Source organism: Micropterus salmoides, unplaced genomic scaffold, assembly GCF_014851395.1.
Source record: "Micropterus salmoides isolate LMB-PRFRI ecotype aquatic unplaced genomic scaffold, ASM1485139v1 Ms_hic_scaffold_19, whole genome shotgun sequence".
Taxonomy (NCBI): domain Eukaryota; kingdom Metazoa; phylum Chordata; class Actinopteri; order Centrarchiformes; family Centrarchidae; genus Micropterus; species Micropterus salmoides.
In genome coordinates, this window is record NW_024041039.1 from 830,156 (window position 1) to 852,487 (window position 22,332).

The 22,332-nt window shown below is 36.9% G+C and overlaps 1 protein-coding gene across 2 annotated transcripts; it reads right to left on the minus strand.

Annotated features, from left to right (window-relative positions):
- Positions 1-1,194: 1,194 nt before the first annotated feature.
- Positions 1,195-21,702, minus strand: zgc:109986 (uncharacterized protein LOC553566 homolog). Of its 2 annotated transcripts, none has more exons than XM_038728050.1 (8): positions 21,368-21,702; positions 7,439-7,560; positions 5,912-6,050; positions 5,708-5,829; positions 5,487-5,597; positions 5,280-5,386; positions 1,709-1,799; positions 1,195-1,589 (listed from the first exon to the last, which is right to left on the minus strand). In XM_038728050.1, the coding sequence occupies exons 1-8, from the start codon at positions 21,462-21,464 to the stop codon at positions 1,473-1,475; spliced, it is 906 nt and encodes a 301-aa protein (XP_038583978.1). In that variant the 5' UTR covers positions 21,465-21,702; the 3' UTR covers positions 1,195-1,472. The 2 variants fall into 2 exon arrangements, with proteins under 2 accessions (XP_038583978.1, XP_038583980.1); XM_038728052.1 differs by having other exon boundaries at positions 1,195-1,586; positions 21,368-21,701.
- Between the last annotated feature and the right edge of the window lie 630 nt (positions 21,703-22,332).

Here is a 22,332-nt window from a genome sequence, read left to right on the forward strand (position 1 = left end):
ACTCTTTTTAATTTTTAATTTGTGTAAATTATTTCTTTCTTTTCACCTTTATAAACGTGTCTGTTGTCACAGATCACCACCAGGTGTAGTGAGCAGCGTTATCGCGTGTTCCCGAGCTGTGTCACCTGAACGCACCGCACGGAGTTAGTAAGTGGGCGGGGCTTCGCTGTACTCCTCTGCGCCGGTTGGTCGGCCGTCCTGCCGCTCCTCCGCTGCCAGCCAATGGTTGCCTCGGGAAACGGCCGGTGATGAAACAGAGCCGTGACGTCACAGAAGTGAACGGCAGGAAGCGGTGACGAGAGCACGAGGTGATGCGTCACAGCAGTGAATCTGCGCAGAACGCCGCAGGTAATCTGCTGCTCATTAAAATAAAAAGAGCTTTTTAAACTGCTTGTTGTTTCAGAATAATAATAATTAATATGCAAATCACGACATTAAGAACATCTGCTGTTTCTGCTTTTGACCTCCCGGCCTTGGAAAGAACCCGTTCACCTGGAACACTTGTTGCTGGTGAACGTGATCACATGATCATATCCAGGCGTGGACCTGCAGCACAGCGCTCCTGTTAAATAAATCAGATGTTTGGCGTCCCGAGGCCTCCGACCACGGAGCAGGATCCGAGCTCAGCGAGGTCACTTGACGGTGGTTCCTTCTTACCGGGTACATCACCATGGTCCCCGATGCTGAGCGGCTCACCTGGAGCAGGTTCTGAGATCAGAGATCAACTCTATAAAAACACGTACTGACCAATCAGCTCTCTGGGAAATGACATCACCATCTGCAGAAAGCTCGCAGCTGCTTTAAGATGTGACAGTGAACAGCTCAGCACTCTGAATGTGTTTTATATTCTTTATTTTCACGCAGCCTGTCGCAGCGCTGGTCAGGTCACAGAGGCTGGTCACCGGCGGCAACCGGCGGCTACCTGCGGCTACCTGCAGCTACCGGCAGCTACCGGCGGCTACCTGTACAGGTGATGTTCCGCTTCAGTCTGAGCAGCGTTTATGGCCTGAGTGGATTTTAGGAGTTTCTTTAGAAAAATGTTTGCAACTCTTTATTTGTAAGTTAGTTATTACATCAATCTGTGTTTGAAAGGGGACGTCACGGCGACGTCACAGTGACATCACGGCGACATCACTGAAGCAGTGGGAAGATGAAGGAGACGTTTAACAGAACAAACGTTCAGCAGAACCATCGGGCCGTTTCTCTTCGACTCTTTATTACAGACACACCTGAGGTTTCCATGACAACAACGTGAGCAGAGTGACATCACAGGGAGTTCACACTTGTGGTGATGTCACCATTACTGAGTTCACTTTTAACGGGGTCACAGCTCGCTCTGGTCTCTTGCTCAGTCCTCCAACACTATTGAAGGATTAAAGAGTCCTGAACCCCGGTCCGGAGCCGGGACCTGTAGAACCCCGGTCCAGAACAGTCCAGGAACAGCGATGCAGTTCAGTCCAGACCGGTTCAGATCAGACCACCCTGTACAGGTGGATCTGCCGGAGAGCGTCAGGGTCCGTGTCTCTGCCCAGGTAAACATCGTAGTCCACAGGAAGTTCCTCCACCCAGCCGGGCTGCAGCGCCTCCTGCTGGACACAAACAGGAAGTGATGCACGTGTGTGTGTGTGTGTGTGTGTGTGTGTGTGTGTGTGTGTGTGTGTGTGTGTGTGTGTGTGTGTGTGTGTGTGTGTGTGTGTGTGTGTTTTACCTGCAGAGGGCTCAGACTCTCCTGAAGACTGGGAACGGTGACCAGCAGAGATCCTTTCTTCCTGAAGTTCTCCATGATGAACCTCCACGCTCTGAACACACACACACACACACACGCACGCATCACTTCCTGTGTGTGTTTAAAGAGCTGAAGTGAAACCAGGATATTTTCCACGAGTTAGAAACTTCATCCACAACCTCACTGACATTTCTAACGACTGTAGAACCTGAACAGGACAGAACGTCTTCAGATCATCAAACATTTATTTTATGGATCTGAACAAACAAAGATGGCGTCCGTTTCTATGGCAGCTGTAGTTCTGTTCGAGTCATAAAGGTTTCAGTTTCTGATCTGCAGCTGCTGAAGAGTTTCAGAATAAAACTTCCTCACTTCATGTTTTCAGACTGAGGAACAGAGGCTACACAGGAAGTGATGTCATGACCAGCTCTCTACAGAGAGCCTAAGCCCCGCCCCTTCCAGCGGACCACATGGGGATAAAATATGTACGGTGGTCAACGGCGAGAGATGACTGAAGTTCTGACGCCGTTTGAATTTTATCAAACATGAACATGTTTTCAGGTTCAGATGTTTTTATTTTCTGATTGTTTATGAACCAAATTATTTTGTTTAGATTTCTTTAAGACTTCGACTGGTTCCGTTATTAATATGCAGGATCTCACAGGAGTGAATACACCCTGTAGGTACCCAATCCGTGCTGCCTGCCGGGTCCCTATCTGTCTGAAGGACGTTTCCACAAAAGTGCCTGTTCATAATTACTCCTGTGTTGCTGTCTGTTCTCATCTCAGGGTGTCAAATACGCTTACAGAAAGGCTGACAAAGCGTTATTTGATGACGTGGCAGATTGTGATTGGCTGTACGTCGGAGTGCTTATAGATATAGTTTTAACGGTTCCTCGGATCAACTGCGGAGACCCCAGAGCCGTTAAATAATCTGGGAGAACACAGCCTGGCATTAGCATGTATTAATGTTACAACGCTAATGTTAGCTGCCGATCAAGTTAAGCTAACGGTAGCTAATTTAATTGTGTCCCAGTTATAAATGTAGATATCAGATCTGCTCAGGGTCTTTATTAAATATTTTTTCTTTTATTTCACATTTACTTTGGCAATATGGAAATAATGTGTACACACACACACACACACGTTAGCTTATGTGGATCGGCAGCTAACATTAGCGTCGTAACATTAATTCACCGAAAACTAGTATCCGTAAACACTACGACATACAGCCAATCACCATCTGCCACGTCATCACACAAACGTACAGCCAATCACGTTATGTGACATTACCTACACCGGAAGCGCTAGTAGCTAGCAAGGAAGCTAGCTATATTAGTATAAAAGGCGTTGACAGCTTCCCAAAGCCCCTCCCACTAACCCTAACCACCACAGGGGGGTGGGCCTAAACCTGAGTCAGCGACTGTCTGCACGTCGACCGGCTAACCCTACAGCTGTGCAGCCATCGCTAGCAGCTAGCGTTAGCCTCCTTTGTTAGAAATCAGGTTTTTCATTTCTAAAGTATTTTCCTGTTACATCATAGTGAACAGTTTCATCTCCAGAGATTAAAAAAGACTTTGTTATCTTGATTTGAAAGATTTAGTTGGATCATTTTGAGCAGGCAGATCTGCGGTGACCTTCTTTGACTGACAGAACCACTTCTGAGCATGTGCAGAGTGGATCCGGCCGGCGGTACTGGGCACTGACACGCCCCTCACATTATTGTAAATATCTGATTCTATCTTTTCATGTGAAACACTGAAGAAATGACTCTTTGCTCCAGTGTAAAGTCGTGAGCGTGCAGCTTGTATAACAGTGTAAAGTCGTGAGCGTGCAGCTTGTATAACAGTGTAAAGTAGTGAGCGCGCAGCTTGTATAACAGTGTAAAGTCGTGAGCGCGCAGCTTATATAACAGTGTAAAGTAGTGAGCGTCTAGCTTGTATAACAGTGTAAAGTAGTGAGCGTGCAGCTTGTATAACAGTGTAAAGTAGTGAGCGTCTAGCTTGTATAACAGTGTAAAGTAGTGAGCGTCTAGCTTGTATAACAGTGTAAAGTAGTGAGCGTACAGCTTGTATAACAGTGTAAAGTAGTGAGCGTACAGCTTGTATAACAGTGTAAAGTAGTGAGCGTGCAGCTTGTATAACAGTGTAAAGTAGTGAGCGTCTAGCTTGTATAACAGTGTAAAGTAGTGAGCGTCTAGCTTGTATAACAGTGTAAAGTAGTGAGCGTCTAGCTTGTATAACAGTGTAAAGTAGTGAGCGTCTAGCTTGTATAACAGTGTAAAGTAGTGAGCGTCTAGCTTGTATAACAGTGTAAAGTAGTGAGCGTGCAGCTTGTATAACAGTGTAAAGTAGTGAGCGCGCAGCTTGTATAACAGTGTAAAGTCGTGAGCGCGCAGCTTATATAACAGTGTAAAGTCGTGAGCGCGCAGCTTATATAACAGTGTAAAGTAGTGAGCGTCTAGCTTGTATAACAGTGTAAAGTCGTGAGCGTGCAGCTTGTATAACAGTGTAAAGTAGTGAGCGTGCAGCTTGTATAACAGTGTAAAGTAGTGAGCGTGCAGCTTGTATAACAGTGTAAAGTAGTGAGCGTCTAGCTTGTATAACAGTGTAAAGTAGTGAGCGTCTAGCTTGTATAACAGTGTAAAGTAGTGAGCGTCTAGCTTGTATAACAGTGTAAAGTAGTGAGCGTGCAGCTTGTATAACAGTGTAAAGTAGTGAGCGTGCAGCTTGTATAACAGTGTAAAGTAGTGAGCGCGCAGCTTGTATAACAGTGTAAAGTCGTGAGCGCGCAGCTTATATAACAGTGTAAAGTAGTGAGCGTCTAGCTTGTATAACAGTGTAAAGTAGTGAGCGTGCAGCTTGTATAACAGTGTAAAGTAGTGAGCGTGCAGCTTGTATAACAGTGTAAAGTAGTGAGCGTCTAGCTTGTATAACAGTGTAAAGTAGTGAGCGTGCAGCTTGTATAACAGTGTAAAGTAGTGAGCGTGCAGCTTGTATAACAGTGTAAAGTAGTGAGCGTCTAGCTTGTATAACAGTGTAAAGTAGTGAGCGTGCAGCTTGTATAACAGTGTAAAGTAGTGAGCGTGCAGCTTGTAGAACAGTGTAAAGTAGTGAGCGTCTAGCTTGTATAACAGTGTAAAGTCGTGAGCGTCTAGCTTGTATAACAGTGTAAATCTGCTGTCCCCTCAAAATAACACATCACACAGCTGTTAATGTCTAAACCGCTGGCAACCACAGTGAGGACACCTCTTGGCTAAAGCTTTTCATTCCTCTCAATAAGATTCATTAATAAACAGCCGAAATATAATTTATTAATTACTCTCAGTTTTCCCTTCAGGCTGTGTGCTGACGTAGAAATGTTAGCATCTGAATCTAACCTCTGTGTTTACAGTCACATCTGAAAGAAGCTCGTCCATCCAGCAGCAGAGGCTGTTTCACACCTTCAACCAGCACACCTGGAGGCTTTAGAACCTCTCTGCTGATTGGCTGCTGATGGCACCCAGTGTGGCGGACAGGGTTCTCTATCAGAGTGTGTTTAGTGTGGATCCTGACCTGACTTGTTCACTGGGTTCCATGAAGAACTCGAAGACGTTGTTCATGATGAGAACGTCCGTGTTCTGCAGCAGAACGTTCTGCAGGCAGACGTCAGTGTGGAGTACCTGCAGGAAATGGAACTCATCAGAAACTGGTTCTACTGACTTCTGCTGTCAACAGTCACACTGACTCATGTCGGTTCTTTTGTGTGTTTGTGTGAAGAACCTTGATTCGGTCCGTCAGCTTGTACTTCTGCAGGATGTCGTTCTGCAGTTTGACAAACTCGTCGCTGAGCTCCAAACCGATCAGCTGAGAGGCCGAGCTGAACACGTACGCCTGAACACACGCACATGCACATTAATGACATTGTGCATCCTCTGTAGTGTTTTAACTTTCAGTTCACTTTCCTTCAACTGTCAGCATGTTATCTACTGGGTTCTACTGACCCCGTACAGGACCGCTCCCAGTCTGGAGCCCACGTCCACCAGCATCCGACCACTCAGGTCTGGAAGAACGTTCTCGAACAGAAACCGAAGCTCAGGTATCGAGAACGAGTGCGAGATGAAGTCTGCAGGAGGAAAAACAGAAGAAGAAGATGATGAAGCAGGAAGATCGAAGCGCGTGATGAAGATGATGATGATGATCCTCACCAAGTGGCGCGGTTCTGTAGGATCCGCAGGTGAGACAGTAGGAGCGACTCATGGTTCCCTCCTCACACAGAGAGTCCACCTGATCTTCATCATACAGGAAACTGTCAACGTGAACCGTCGGCCGAGAGCGCTGCTGCATCTGCAACATCATCTTCATCAGTATCATCAATATTTGTGATTGACCGATACAGATTTTCTTTAGAGATGATCTGCAGGTGCATATCAGAATATTAGAATATCTTGAAAAAGTAAATTTTTAATTGTATTTTAAGTCAAAGAGTGAAACTTTCATATATTTTAGATTCATTCCACATAAATTTAAATATTTCAGGTCTTCTGTTGTTTTTATCTTGATGACAGTTTACAGCTCGAGGAAATCAAAAATCCACATCTCATAATATTAGAATAAAGAATTAAATGTTGACCTGAGGAGAGACTTTAATGTCTGAGTCTGGTTCTGTTGTCCAGAACTCATTAACCCGGTCCACCAGGAGCCTCAGCAGGTCCCTGCTGAAAGGGCCAGATCAGTAATGTTCATGGTGGCAGGAAGGTTAAAGTTTGGCAGGAAAAGGTGACAAGCTTCAGGGACGACCGCAGCCTACAGAGGACGGTCAAGAAAAGCAGATTCAAGAACTTGGGGGAGCTTCCCAAAAACTGGACTGAGGCTGGAGTCATCAAGATCCACCAGGCTCAGACGGGTCCAGGAACTGAAGAGACACAGTCCTGAACCAGAGACAGAGTCAGAACGTTTTACCCGAGCTAAGGAGAAGCAGAACTGGACCGGTGGTCAGTGGTCCAAAGTCCTCTTTTCAGATCAAATCCAGGTCCCAGAGTCCAGAGGATGAGTGGAGAGGACCAGAATCCAAGATGCTTGAAGTCCAGAGTGAAGTTTCCACAGTCTGTGATGACCTGGGGTGTCAAGTCCTCTGCTAGTGCAGGTCCACTACGTTCTATCAAGTCCAGAGTCAAAGCATCGTCTACCAGGAGACTTTAGAGACTTAATCTGCTGACGAGCTTTATGGAAACGCTGGTTTCCTGTTCCAGCAGGACTTGGCACCTGCCCACAGGACCAGAACCACTAGGAACTGGTCTGCTGACCGTGATGTTACTGAGATTGACTGGTCAGCCAGCTCACCTGACCTGAACCCTCAGAGAATCTATGAGAGACACCAGACCAACAATACAGACGAGCTGAAGGTCTCCATCAAAGAAAATACAACAAAAGAGCTGAAATATTTATGTGAAATTAATCTAAAATATATGAAAGTTTCACCTTTCACTTTTTGACTTAAATTACAGGGAAAAAAACACTTTTTCACAATATTAAAATTTTCTGAGATGCACATGTGTATAATGATATATCATCCCGATTAATCTATTAGTCTATCACTAATATTAATATCAACAGTGCCTTGCTGTACACAGTAGTATTACAGTAGTACTACAGTGCATTTGCAGTTGTACTACAGTAGTATTGTAGTAGTACTACAGTGCATTTGTAGTTGTACTACACTAGTATTGCTGTACCGTGCTGTACGCGGTAGTCTCAGAGGGGAACATGGCGTCGGCCGGAAGGCGCCCTCTCAGCTCATCGGAGATGTTCTGCAGAATCACCGTCTTGTTGTCCGACAGCAGTTCGTCGAACTCGTCTGCAGGAAGAACCAACAGGTGAAAAAAGCAATACAACTTTCATGACGTCACTCAATCCGTAACGTGACTACGGATTCTGATTTTCTGCTGACTGAAAATTGCTTTCATCAAGTAAAACACAAACACTTCCTGTAGATGAGACTTGAGAGAGTAAAATAATAATGTGTTTAATTATTTGATTTACAATAACAAACATCACACAACTTATTTAACATTTAAAGAAAGTTTGTTCAACATGAAGCATTGATCTAATTGAGTAAAGTAAAGACAAGTAAGGTAAAGTAACCTACAGTAAAGTATCCTAAACTAAAGTAAACTAGAGTAACCTACAGTAAAGTATCCTAAACTAGAGTAACCTATAATAAAGTATCCTAAACTCACGTAAACTAGAGTAACCTACAGTAAAGTATCCTAAACTAAAGTAAACTAGAGTAACCTACAGTAAAGTATCCTAAACTAGAGTAACCTACAATAAAGTATCCTAAACTCACGTAAACTAGAGTAACCTACAGTAAAGTATCCTAAACTAAAGTAAACTAGAGTAACCTACAGTAAAGTATCCTAAACTAAAGTAAACCAGAGTAACCTACAGTAAAGTATCCTAAACTAAAGTAAACCAGAGTAACTTACAGTAAAGTATCCTGAACTAAAGGAAACTAGAGTAATCTACAGTAAAGTATCCTAAACTAAAGTAAACCAGAGTAACCTACAGTAAAGTATCCTAAACTAAAGTAAAATGTAGTAACCTACAGTAAAGTATCCTAAACTAAAGTAAAATGTAGTAATCTACAGTAAAGTATCCTAAACTAAAGTAAACCAGAGTAACTTACAGTAAAGTATCCTAAACTAAAGGAAACTAGAGTAACCTACAGTAAAGTATCCTAAACTAAAGTAAACCAGAGTAACCTACAGTAAAGTATCCTAAACTAAAGTAAACCAGAGTAACCTACAGTAAAGTATCCTAAACTAAAGTAAACCAGAGTAACTTACAGTAAAGTATCCTGAACTAAAGGAAACTAGAGTAATCTACAGTAAAGTATCCTAAACTAAAGTAAACCAGAGTAACCTACAGTAAAGTATCCTAAACTAAAGTAAACCAGAGTAACCTACAGTAAAGTATCCTAAACTAAAGTAAAATGTAGTAACCTACAGTAAAGTATCCTAAACTAAAATGTAGTAATCTACAGTAAAGTATCCTAAACTAAAGTAAAATGTAGTAACCTACAGTAAAGTATCCTAAACTAAAGTAAACCAGAGTAACCTACAGTAAAGTATCCTAAACTAAAGTAAACCAGAGTAACTTACAGTAAAGTATCCTAAACTAAAGTAAACCAGAGTAACCTACAGTAAAGTATCCTAAACTAAAGTAAACCAGAGTAACTTACAGTAAAGTATCCTGAACTAAAGGAAACTAGAGTAATCTACAGTAAAGTATCCTAAACTAAAGTAAACTAAAGTAACCTACAGTAAAGTATCCTAGAGTAACCTACAGTAAAGTATCCTAAACTAAAGTAAACCAGAGTAACCTACAGTAAAGTATCCTAAACTAAAGTAAACTAGAGTAACCTACAGTAAAGTATCCTAAACTAAAGTAAAATGTAGTAACCTACAGTAAAGTATCCTAAACTAAAGTAAACTAGAGTAACCTACAGTAAAGTATCCTAAACTAAAGTAAACCAGAGTAACCTACAGTAAAGTATCCTAAACTAAAGTAAACCAGAGTAACCTACAGTAAAGTATCCTAAACTAAAGTAAACTAGAGTAACCTACAGTAAAGTATCCTAAACTAAAGTAAACCAGAGTAACCTACAGTAAAGTATCCTAAACTAAAGTGAACCAGAGTAACCTACAGTAAAGTATCCTAAACTAAAGTAAAATGTAGTAACCTACAGTAAAGTATCCTAAACTAAAGTAAACTAGAGTAACCTACAGTAAAGTATCCTAAACTAAAGTAAACCAGAGTAACCTACAGTAAAGTATCCTAAACTAAAGTAAACTAGATTAACCTACAGTAAAGTATCCTAAACTAAAGTAAACCAGTGTAACCTACAGTAAAGTATCCTAAACTAAAGTAAAATGTAGTAACCTACAGTAAAGTATCCTAAACTAAAGTAAACTAGAGTAACCTACAGTAAAGTATCCTAAACTAAAGTAAACCAGAGTAACCTACAGTAAAGTATCCTAAACTAAAGTAAACCAGAGTAACCTACAGTAAAGTATCCTAAACTAAAGTAAACTAGAGTAACCTACAGTAAAGTATCCTAAACTAAAGTAAACCAGAGTAACCTACAGTAAAGTATCCTAAACTAAAGTCAACCAGAGTAACCTACAGTAAAGTATCCTAAACTAAAGTCAACCAGAGTAACCTACAGTAAAGTATCATAAAGTAAACTAGAGTAACCTGCAGTAAAGTATCATAAAGTAAACCAGAGTAACCTGCAGTAAAGTATCATAAAGTAAACTAAAGTAACCTACAGTAAAGTATCCTAGAGTAACCTACAGTAAAGTATCCTAAACTAAAGTAAACCAGAGTAACCTACAGTAAAGTATCCTAAACTAAAGTAAACTAGAGTAACCTACAGTAAAGTATCCTAAACTAAAGTAAAATGTAGTAACCTACAGTAAAGTATCCTAAACTAAAGTAAACTAGAGTAACCTACAGTAAAGTATCCTAAACTAAAGTAAACCAGAGTAACCTACAGTAAAGTATCCTAAACTAAAGTAAACCAGAGTAACCTACAGTAAAGTATCCTAAACTAAAGTAAACTAGAGTAACCTACAGTAAAGTATCCTAAACTAAAGTAAACCAGAGTAACCTACAGTAAAGTATCCTAAACTAAAGTGAACCAGAGTAACCTACAGTAAAGTATCCTAAACTAAAGTAAAATGTAGTAACCTACAGTAAAGTATCCTAAACTAAAGTAAACTAGAGTAACCTACAGTAAAGTATCCTAAACTAAAGTAAACCAGAGTAACCTACAGTAAAGTATCCTAAACTAAAGTAAACTAGATTAACCTACAGTAAAGTATCCTAAACTAAAGTAAACCAGTGTAACCTACAGTAAAGTATCCTAAACTAAAGTAAAATGTAGTAACCTACAGTAAAGTATCCTAAACTAAAGTAAACTAGAGTAACCTACAGTAAAGTATCCTAAACTAAAGTAAACCAGAGTAACCTACAGTAAAGTATCCTAAACTAAAGTAAACCAGAGTAACCTACAGTAAAGTATCCTAAACTAAAGTAAACTAGAGTAACCTACAGTAAAGTATCCTAAACTAAAGTAAACCAGAGTAACCTACAGTAAAGTATCCTAAACTAAAGTCAACCAGAGTAACCTACAGTAAAGTATCCTAAACTAAAGTCAACCAGAGTAACCTGCAGTAAAGTATCATAAAGTAACTAGAGTAACCTGCAGTAAAGTATCATAAAGTAAACCAGAGTAACCTGCAGTAAAGTATCATAAAGTAAACTAGAGTAACCTACAGTAAAGTATCATAAAGTAAACTAGAGTAACCTGCAGTAAAGTATCATAAAGTAAACTAGAGTAACCTGCAGTAAAGTATCATAAAGTAAACTAGAGTAACCTGCAGTAAAGTATCATAAAGTAAACTAGAGTAACCTGCAGTAAAGTATCATAAAGTAAACTAGAGTAACCTGCAGTAAAGTATCATAAAGTAAACTAGAGTAACCTGCAGTAAAGTATCATAAAGTAAACTAGAGTAACCTGCAGTAAAGTATCATAAAGTAAACTAGAGTAACCTGCAGTAAAGTATCGTAAAGTATCATAAAGTAAACTAGAGTAACCTGCAGTAAAGTATCATAAAGTAAACTAGAGTAACCTGCAGTAAAGTATCATAAAGTAAACTAGAGTAACCTGCAGTAAAGTATCATAAAGTAAACTAGAGTAACCTGCAGTAAAGTATCATAAAGTAAACTAGAGTAACCTGCAGTAAAGTATCATAAAGTAAATTAGAGTAACCTACAGTAAAGTATCATAAAGTAAATTAGAGTAACCTACAGTAAAGTATCATAAAGTAAACTAGAGTAACCTGCAGTAAAGTATCATAAAGTAAACCAGAGTAACCTGCAGTAAAGTATCATAAAGTAAACTAGAGTAACCTGCAGTAAAGTATCATAAAGTAAACCAGAGTAACCTGCAGTAGAGTATCATAAAGTAAACTAGAGTAACCTGCAGTAAAGTATCATAAAGTAAACTAGAGTAACCTGCAGTAAAGTATCATAAAGTAAACTAGAGTAACCTGCAGTAAAGTATCATAAAGTAAACTAGAGTAACCTGCAGTAAAGTATCATAAAGTAAATTAGAGTAACCTACAGTAAAGTATCATAAAGTAAACTAGAGTAACCTGCAGTAAAGTATCATAAAGTAAACTAGAGTAACCTGCAGTAAAGTACCATAAAGTAAACTAGAGTAACCTGCAGTAAAGTATCATAAAGTAAACTAGAGTAACCTGCAGTAAAGTATCATAAAGTAAACTAGAGTAACCTGCAGTAAAGTATCATAAAGTAAACTAGAGTAACCTGCAGTAAAGTATCATAAAGTAAACTAGAGTAACCTGCAGTAAAGTATCGTAAAGTATCATAAAGTAAACTAGAGTAACCTGCAGTAAAGTATCATAAAGTAAACCAGAGTAACCTGCAGTAAAGTATCATAAAGTAAACCAGAGTAACTTACAGTAAAGTATCATAAAGTAAACCAGAGTAACCTACAGTAAAGTATCATAAAGTAAACCAGAGTAACCTGCAGTAAAGTATCATAAAGTAAACCAGAGTAACCTGCAGTAAAGTATCATAAAGTAAACTAGAGTAACCTGCAGTAAAGTATCATAAAGTAAACTAGAGTAACCTGCAGTAAAGTATCATAAAGTAAATTAGAGTAACCTACAGTAAAGTATCATAAAGTAAACCAGAGTAACCTGCAGTAAAGTATCATAAAGTAAACCAGAGTAACCTGCAGTAAAGTATCATAAAGTAAACTAGAGTAACCTGCAGTAAAGTATCATAAAGTAAACTAGAGTAACCTGCAGTAAAGTATCGTAAAGTATCATAAAGTAAACTAGAGTAACCTGCAGTAAAGTATCATAAAGTAAACTAGAGTAACCTGCAGTAAAGTATCCTAAACTAAAGTAAAATGTAGTAACCTACAGTAAAGTATCCTAAACTAAAGTAAACTAGAGTAACCTACAGTAAAGTATCCTAAACTAAAGTAAACCAGAGTAACCTACAGTAAAGTATCCTAAACTAAAGTAAACCAGTGTAACCTACAGTAAAGTATCCTAAACTAAAGTAAATGTAGTAACCTACAGTAAAGTATCCTAACTAAAGTAAACTAGAGTAACCTACAGTAAAGTATCCTAAACTAAAGTAAACCAGAGTAACCTACAGTAAAGTATCCTAAACTAAAGTAAACCAGAGTAACCTACAGTAAAGTATCCTAAACTAAAGTAAACTAGAGTAACCTACAGTAAAGTATCCTAAACTAAAGTCAACCAGAGTAACCTACAGTAAAGTATCCTAAACTAAAGTCAACCAGAGTAACCTACAGTAAAGTATCCTAAACTAAAGTCAACCAGAGTAACCTACAGTAAAGTATCATAAAGTAAACTAGAGTAACCTGCAGTAAAGTATCATAAAGTAAACTAGAGTAACCTGCAGTAAAGTATCATAAAGTAAACCAGAGTAACCTACAGTAAAGTATCATAAAGTAAACTAGAGTAACCTGCAGTAAAGTATCATAAAGTAAACTAGAGTAACCTGCAGTAAAGTATCATAAAGTAAACCAGAGTAACCTACAGTAAAGTATCATAAAGTAAACTAGAGTAACCTGCAGTAAAGTATCATAAAGTAAACTAGAGTAACCTGCAGTAAAGTATCATAAAGTAAACTAGAGTAACCTGCAGTAAAGTATCATAAAGTAAACTAGAGTAACCTGCAGTAAAGTATCATAAAGTAAACTAGAGTAACCTGCAGTAAAGTATCATAAAGTAAACTAGAGTAACCTGCAGTAAAGTATCATAAAGTAAACTAGAGTAACCTACAGTAAAGTATCATAAAGTAAACTAGAGTAACCTGCAGTAAAGTATCATAAAGTAAACTAGAGTAACCTGCAGTAAAGTATCATAAAGTAAATTAGAGTAACCTACAGTAAAGTATCATAAAGTAAACTAGAGTAACCTGCAGTAAAGTATCATAAAGTAAACCAGAGTAACCTGCAGTAAAGTATCATAAAGTAAACTAGAGTAACCTGCAGTAAAGTATCATAAAGTAAACTAGAGTAACCTGCAGTAAAGTATCATAAAGTAAACCAGAGTAACCTGCAGTAAAGTATCATAAAGTAAACCAGAGTAACCTGCAGTAAAGTATCATAAAGTAAACTAGAGTAACCTGCAGTAAAGTATCATAAAGTAAACTAGAGTAACCTACAGTAAAGTATCATAAAGTAAACTAGAGTAACCTGCAGTAAAGTATCATAAAGTAAACTAGAGTAACCTGCAGTAAAGTATCATAAAGTAAACTAGAGTAACCTGCAGTAAAGTATCATAAAGTAAACCAGAGTAACCTGCAGTAAAGTATCATAAAGTAAACTAGAGTAACCTGCAGTAAAGTATCATAAAGTAAATTAGAGTAACCTGCAGTAAAGTATCATAAAGTAAACTAGAGTAACCTGCAGTAAAGTATCATAAAGTAAACTAAAGTAACCTGCAGTAAAGTATCATAAAGTAAACTAAAGTAACCTGCAGTAAAGTATCATAAAGTAAACTAAAGTAATCTACAGTAAAGTATCATAAAGTAAACTAGAGTAACCTACAGTAAAGTATCATAAAGTAAACTAGAGTAACCTGCAGTAAAGTATTATAAAGTAAACTAGAGTAACCTGCAGTAAAGTATCATAAAGTAAACTAGAGTAACCTGCAGTAAAGTATCATAAAGTAAACTAGAGTAACCTGCAGTAAAGTATCGTAAAGTATCATAAAGTAAACTAGAGTAACCTGCAGTAAAGTATCATAAAGTAAACTAGAGTAACCTGCAGTAAAGTATCATAAAGTAAACTAGAGTAACCTGCAGTAAAGTATCATAAAGTAAACTAGAGTAACCTGCAGTAAAGTATCATAAAGTAAATAGAGTAACCTACAGTAAAGTATCATAAAGTAAATTAGAGTAACCTACAGTAAAGTATCATAAAGTAAACCAGAGTAACCTGCAGTAAAGTATCATAAAGTAAACCAGAGTAACCTGCAGTAAAGTATCATAAAGTAAACTAGAGTAACCTGCAGTAAAGTATCATAAAGTAAACCAGAGTAACCTGCAGTAGAGTATCATAAAGTAAACTAGAGTAACCTACAGTAAAGTATCATAAAGTAAACTAGAGTAACCTGCAGTAAAGTATTATAAAGTAAACTAGAGTAACCTGCAGTAAAGTATCATAAAGTAAACTAGAGTAACCTGCAGTAAAGTATCATAAAGTAAACTAGAGTAACCTGCAGTAAAGTATCATAAAGTAAACTAGAGTAACCTGCAGTAAAGTATCATAAAGTAAACTAGAGTAACCTGCAGTAAAGTATCATAAAGTAAACTAGAGTAACCTGCAGTAAAGTATCATAAAGTAAACTAGAGTAACCTGCAGTAAAGTATCATAAAGTAAATTAGAGTAACCTACAGTAAAGTATCATAAAGTAAATAGAGTAACCTACAGTAAAGTATCATAAAGTAAACCAGAGTAACCTGCAGTAAAGTATCATAAAGTAAACCAGAGTAACCTGCAGTAAAGTATCATAAAGTAAACTAGAGTAACCTGCAGTAAAGTATCATAAAGTAAACCAGAGTAACCTGCAGTAGAGTATCATAAAGTAAACTAGAGTAACCTGCAGTAAAGTATCATAAAGTAAACTAGAGTAACCTGCAGTAAAGTATCATAAAGTAAACTAGAGTAACCTGCAGTAAAGTATCATAAAGTAAACTAGAGTAACCTGCAGTAAAGTATCATAAAGTAAATTAGAGTAACTTACAGTAAAGTATCATAAAGTAAACTAGAGTAACCTGCAGTAAAGTATCGTAAAGTATCATAAAGTAAACTAGAGTAACCTGCAGTAAAGTATCATAAAGTAAACCAGAGTAACCTGCAGTAAAGTATCATAAAGTAAACCAGAGTAACTTACAGTAAAGTATCATAAAGTAAACCAGAGTAACCTACAGTAAAGTATCATAAAGTAAACCAGAGTAACCTGCAGTAAAGTATCATAAAGTAAACCAGAGTAACCTGCAGTAAAGTATCATAAAGTAAACTAGAGTAACCTGCAGTAAAGTATCATAAAGTAAATTAGAGTAACCTACAGTAAAGTATCATAAAGTAAACCAGAGTAACCTGCAGTAAAGTATCATAAAGTAAACTAGAGTAACCTGCAGTAAAGTATCATAAAGTAAACTAGAGTAACCTGCAGTAAAGTATCGTAAAGTATCATAAAGTAAACTAGAGTAACCTGCAGTAAAGTATCATAAAGTAAACTAGAGTAACCTGCAGTAAAGTATCATAAAGTAAACTAGAGTAACCTGCAGTAAGTATCATAAAGTAAACTAGAGTAACCTGCAGTAAAGTATCGTAAAGTATCATAAAGTAAACTAGAGTAACCTGCAGTAAAGTATCATAAAGTAAACCAGAGTAACCTGCAGTAAAGTATCATAAAGTAAACCAGAGTAACTTACAGTAAAGTATCATAAAGTAAACCAGAGTAACCTACAGTAAAGTATCATAAAGTAAACTAGAGTAACCTGCAGTAAAGTATCATAAAGTAAACTAGAGTAACCTGCAGTAAAGTATCATAAAGTAAACTAGAGTAACCTGCAGTAAAGTATCATAAAGTAAACTAGAGTAACCTGCAGTAAAGTATCATAAAGTAAACTAGAGTAATCTGCAGTAAAGTATCATAAAGTAAATTAGAGTAACCTACAGTAAAGTATCATAAAGTAAACTAGAGTAACCTGCAGTAAAGTATCATAAAGTAAACTAGAGTAACCTGCAGTAAAGTATCATAAAGTAAACTAGAGTAACCTGCAGTAAAGTATCATAAAGTAAACTAGAGTAACCTGCAGTAAGTATCGTAAAGTATCATAAAGTAAACTAGAGTAACCTGCAGTAAAGTATCATAAAGTAAACTAGAGTAACCTGCAGTAAAGTATCATAAAGTAAACTAGAGTAACCTGCAGTAAAGTATCATAAAGTAAACTAGAGTAACCTGCAGTAAAGTATCATAAAGTAAACTAGAGTAACCTGCAGTAAAGTATCATAAAGTAAATTAGAGTAACCTACAGTAAAGTATCATAAAGTAAATTAGAGTAACCTACAGTAAAGTATCATAAAGTAAACCAGAGTAACCTGCAGTAAAGTATCATAAAGTAAACCAGAGTAACCTGCAGTAAAGTATCATAAAGTAAACTAGAGTAACCTGCAGTAAAGTATCATAAAGTAAACCAGAGTAACCTGCAGTAGAGTATCATAAAGTAAACTAGAGTAACCTGCAGTAAAGTATCATAAAGTAAACTAGAGTAACCTGCAGTAAAGTATCATAAAGTAAACTAGAGTAACCTGCAGTAAAGTATCATAAAGTAAACTAGAGTAACCTGCAGTAAAGTATCATAAAGTAAATTAGAGTAACCTACAGTAAAGTATCATAAAGTAAACTAGAGTAACCTGCAGTAAAGTATCATAAAGTAAACTAGAGTAACCTGCAGTAAAGTATCATAAAGTAAACTAGAGTAACCTGCAGTAAAGTATCATAAAGTAAACTAGAGTAACCTGCAGTAAAGTATCATAAAGTAAACTAGAGTAACCTGCAGTAAAGTATCATAAAGTAAACTAGAGTAACCTGCAGTAAAGTATCGTAAAGTATCATAAAGTAAACTAGAGTAACCTGCAGTAAAGTATCATAAAGTAAACTAGAGTAACCTGCAGTAAAGTATCATAAAGTAAACTAGAGTAACCTGCAGTAAAGTATCGTAAAGTATCATAAAGTAAACTAGAGTAACCTGCAGTAAAGTATCATAAAGTAAACTAGAGTAACCTGCAGTAAAGTATCATAAAGTAAACTAGAGTAACCTGCAGTAAAGTATCATAAAGTAAACTAGAGTAACCTACAGTAAAGTATCATAAAGTAAACTAGAGTAACCTACAGTAAAGTATCATAAAGTAAACTAGAGTAACCTGCAGTAAAGTATCATAAAGTAAACCAGAGTAACCTGCAGTAAAGTATCATAAAGTAAACTAGAGTAACCTGCAGTAAAGTATCATAAAGTAAACTAGAGTAACCTGCAGTAAAGTATCATAAAGTAAACTAGAGTAACCTGCAGTAAAGTATCATAAAGTAAACTAGAGTAACCTGCAGTAAAGTATCATAAAGTAAATTAGAGTAACCTACAGTAAAAGTATCATAAAGTAAACTAGAGTAACCTGCAGTAAAGTATCATAAAGTAAACTAGAGTAACCTGCAGTAAAGTATCATAAAGTAAACTAGAGTAACCTGCAGTAAAGTATCATAAAGTAAACTAGAGTAACCTGCAGTAAAGTATCATAAAGTAAACTAGAGTAACCTGCAGTAAAGTATCATAAAGTAAACTAGAGTAACCTGCAGTAAAGTGTCATAAAGTAAACTAGAGTAACCTGCAGTAAAGTATCGTAAAGTATCATAAAGTAAACTAGAGTAACCTGCAGTAAAGTATCATAAAGTAAACCAGAGTAACCTGCAGTAAAGTATCATAAAGTAAACCAGAGTAACTTACAGTAAAGTATCATAAAGTAAACCAGAGTAACCTGCAGTAAAGTATCATAAAGTAAACCAGAGTAACCTGCAGTAAAGTATCATAAAGTAAACCAGAGTAACCTGCAGTAAAGTATCATAAAGTAAACTAGAGTAACCTGCAGTAAAGTATCATAAAGTAAACTAGAGTAACCTGCAGTAAAGTATCATAAAGTAAACTAGAGTAATCTGCAGTAAAGTATCATAAAGTAAATTAGAGTAACCTACAGTAAAGTATCATAAAGTAAACCAGAGTAACCTGCAGTAAAGTATCATAAAGTAAACTAGAGTAACCTGCAGTAAAGTATCATAAAGTAAACTAGAGTAACCTGCAGTAAAGTATCATAAAGTAAACCAGAGTAACTTACAGTAAAGTATCATAAAGTAAACCAGAGTAACCTACAGTAAAGTATCATAAAGTAAACCAGAGTAACCTGCAGTAAAGTATCATAAAGTAAACCAGAGTAACCTGCAGTAAAGTATCATAAAGTAAACTAGAGTAACCTGCAGTAAAGTATCATAAAGTAAACTAGAGTAACCTGCAGTAAAGTATCATAAAGTAAACTAGAGTAACCTGCAGTAAAGTATCATAAAGTAAACTAGAGTAACCTGCAGTAAAGTATCATAAAGTAAATTAGAGTAACCTACAGTAAAGTATCATAAAGTAAACCAGAGTAACCTGCAGTAAAGTATCATAAAGTAAACTAGAGTAACCTGCAGTAAAGTATCATAAAGTAAACTAGAGTAACCTGCAGTAAAGTATCGTAAAGTATCATAAAGTAAACTAGAGTAACCTGCAGTAAAGTATCGTAAAGTATCATAAAGTAAACTAGAGTAACCTGCAGTAAAGTATCATAAAGTAAACTAGAGTAACCTGCAGTAAAGTATCATAAAGTAAACTAGAGTAACCTGCAGTAAAGTATCATAAAGTAAACTAGAGTAACCTGCAGTAAAGTATCGTAAAGTATCATAAGTAAACTAGAGTAACCTGCAGTAAAGTATCATAAAGTAAACCAGAGTAACCTGCAGTAAAGTATCATAAAGTAAACCAGAGTAACTTACAGTAAAGTATCATAAAGTAAACCAGAGTAACCTACAGTAAAGTATCATAAAGTAAACTAGAGTAACCTGCAGTAAAGTATCGTAAAGTATCATAAAGTAAACTAGAGTAACCTGCAGTAAAGTATCATAAAGTAAACTAGAGTAACCTGCAGTAAAGTATCATAAAGTAAACCAGAGTAACCTGCAGTAAAGTATCATAAAGTAAACCAGAGTAACCTGCAGTAAAGTATCATAAAGAAAACCAGAGTAACTTACAGTAAAGTATCATAAAGTAAACCAGAGTAACCTACAGTAAAGTATCATAAAGTAAACCAGAGTAACCTGCAGTAAAGTATCATAAAGTAAATTAGAGTAACCTACAGTAAAGTATCATAAAGTAAACTAGAGTAACCTACAGTAAAGTATCATAAAGTAAACTAGAGTAACCTGCAGTAAAGTATCATAAAGTAAATTAGAGTAACCTACAGTAAAGTATCATAAAGTAAACTAGAGTAACCTGCAGTAAAGTATCATAAAGTAAACTAGAGTAACCTGCAGTAAAGTATCATAAAGTAAACTAGAGTAACCTGCAGTAAAGTATCATAAAGTAAACTAGAGTAACCTGCAGTAAAGTATCATAAAGTAAATTAGAGTAACCTACAGTAAAGTATCATAAAGTAAACCAGAGTAACCTGCAGTAAAGTATCATAAAGTAAACTAGAGTAACCTGCAGTAAAGTATCATAAAGTAAACTAGAGTAACCTGCAGTAAAGTATCGTAAAGTATCATAAAGTAAACTAGAGTAACCTGCAGTAAAGTATCATAAAGTAAACTAGAGTAACCTGCAGTAAAGTATCATAAAGTAAATTAGAGTAACCTACAGTAAAGTATCATAAAGTAAACTAGAGTAACCTGCAGTAAAGTATCATAAAGTAAACTAGAGTAACCTGCAGTAAAGTATCGTAAAGTATCATAAAGTAAACTAGAGTAACCTGCAGTAAAGTATCATAAAGTAAACTAGAGTAACCTGCAGTAAAGTATCGTAAAGTATCATAAAGTAAACTAGAGTAACCTACAGTAAAGTATCATAAAGTAAACCAGAGTAACTTACAGTAAAGTATCATAAAGTAAACTAGAGTAACCTACAGTAAAGTATCATAAAGTAAACTAGAGTAACCTGCAGTAAAGTATCATAAAGTAAACTAGAGTAACCTGCAGTAAAGTATCATAAAGTAAACTAGAGTAACCTGCAGTAAAGTATCATAAAGTAAACTAGAGTAACCTGCAGTAAATATCATAAAGTAAACTAGAGTAACCTACAGTAAAGTATCATAAAGTAAACTAGAGTAACCTACAGTAAAGTATCATAAAGTAAACTAGAGTAACCTGCAGTAAAGTATCATAAAGTAAACTAGAGTAACCTGCAGTAAATATCATAAAGTAAACTAGAGTAACCTACAGTAAAGTATCATAAAGTAAACTAGAGTAACCTGCAGTAAAGTATCATAAAGTAAACCAGAGTAACCTGCAGTAAAGTATCATAAAGTAAACTAGAGTAACCTACAGTAAAGTATCATAAAGTAAACTAGAGTAACCTGCAGTAAAGTCTCATAAAGTAAACCAGAGTAACCTACAGTAAAGTATCCTAAACTAAAGTAAACTAGAGTAACCTACAGTAAAGTATCATAAAGTAAACTAGAGTAACCTGCAGTAAAGTATCATAAAGTAAACTAGAGTAACCTGCAGTAAAGTATCATAAAGTAAACTAGAGTAACCTGCAGTAAAGTATCATAAAGTAAACTAGAGTAACCTGCAGTAAAGTATAAACTAATAATCTTGATGACCCACACAGAGGAGGTCTGGAACATATGATATTAAATCAGCTGACCTCATCTGCAGAGAGGATCAGTTATTGATCAGACACGTGAGCAGCTCAGTAATAAACCCAGGTGTGTTTACCTGAGGTTCTGATCCAGCTGAGCAGTCTGGGGAGCTCGGACGGGGTCACGTGGCTCAGCAGCTGCTTCACTCTGGATTTGGCTTCAGAAAAATCCATGCTGGGACCCAGACCCGTTTCTGGTCCAGGTTCAGACCTCCAGACGCAGCTCTCAGAAACGGGGTCTGGATTTAAGGTGGAACCTGAAAGTCACGTCTGTCACTTCTTATCAGTTCTATCAAAGACGTATTTAGTTGTTCACGTGATGATGCAGTTACAAGGTGACGTAAGCGCAGATGAGACATTAAAGAACAGGTAGATCCAAAATCACGTCCGCATCACACGTTCAGACCACCTTAAGAGACCCGGAAGTGCTTGAGTTTCTTCTTCTTCTTGAGTTTTATTGGCGGTTAGCAAATGAGTCGGACGCACTAGCGACCCCAGCTGGACCGGATCAGACTGACTGGTATTATTGGTCAGTCTCAGGTCCTGAACCAGGATTCTTTCAGATCATCTGTTAAATCAAAGTTTACTTTTATCTTTCTGATGTTTGTATCACAGAAACACAACCTGCAGGTTCTTGCTGCCTTCAGGAGTCACACCTGAGTCCTGATCACCTGTTTAACTAACCCGGTTCAGTCCAGTGAGTCTGGATGCAAGACCTGTTCCTTCCTCTTCTTCAGTCTCTCTTTAACACACCAACCTCTGTGTTAAAGACAGACTGAACAGGACATGAGAGAAGTGAGAGGCTCGGGGGCCTGCAGTGGGGGTCCAGGGGGCCTGAAGTGGGGGTCCAGGGGGCCTGCAGTGGGGGTCCAGGGGCCCCTTCCCTACTTCGGGCTGACGTAGCACAGTAACACGTTGTGATTGGCTGCACCACAGGAAGCGTACGAGCTGCAGACTACCGAAGGTCGACTATTTGTGCAGAGAAAGTAAATATCTGTTCAGCACAGAACAAAGATTATAAAGAACTTCAAGAATCAGGATG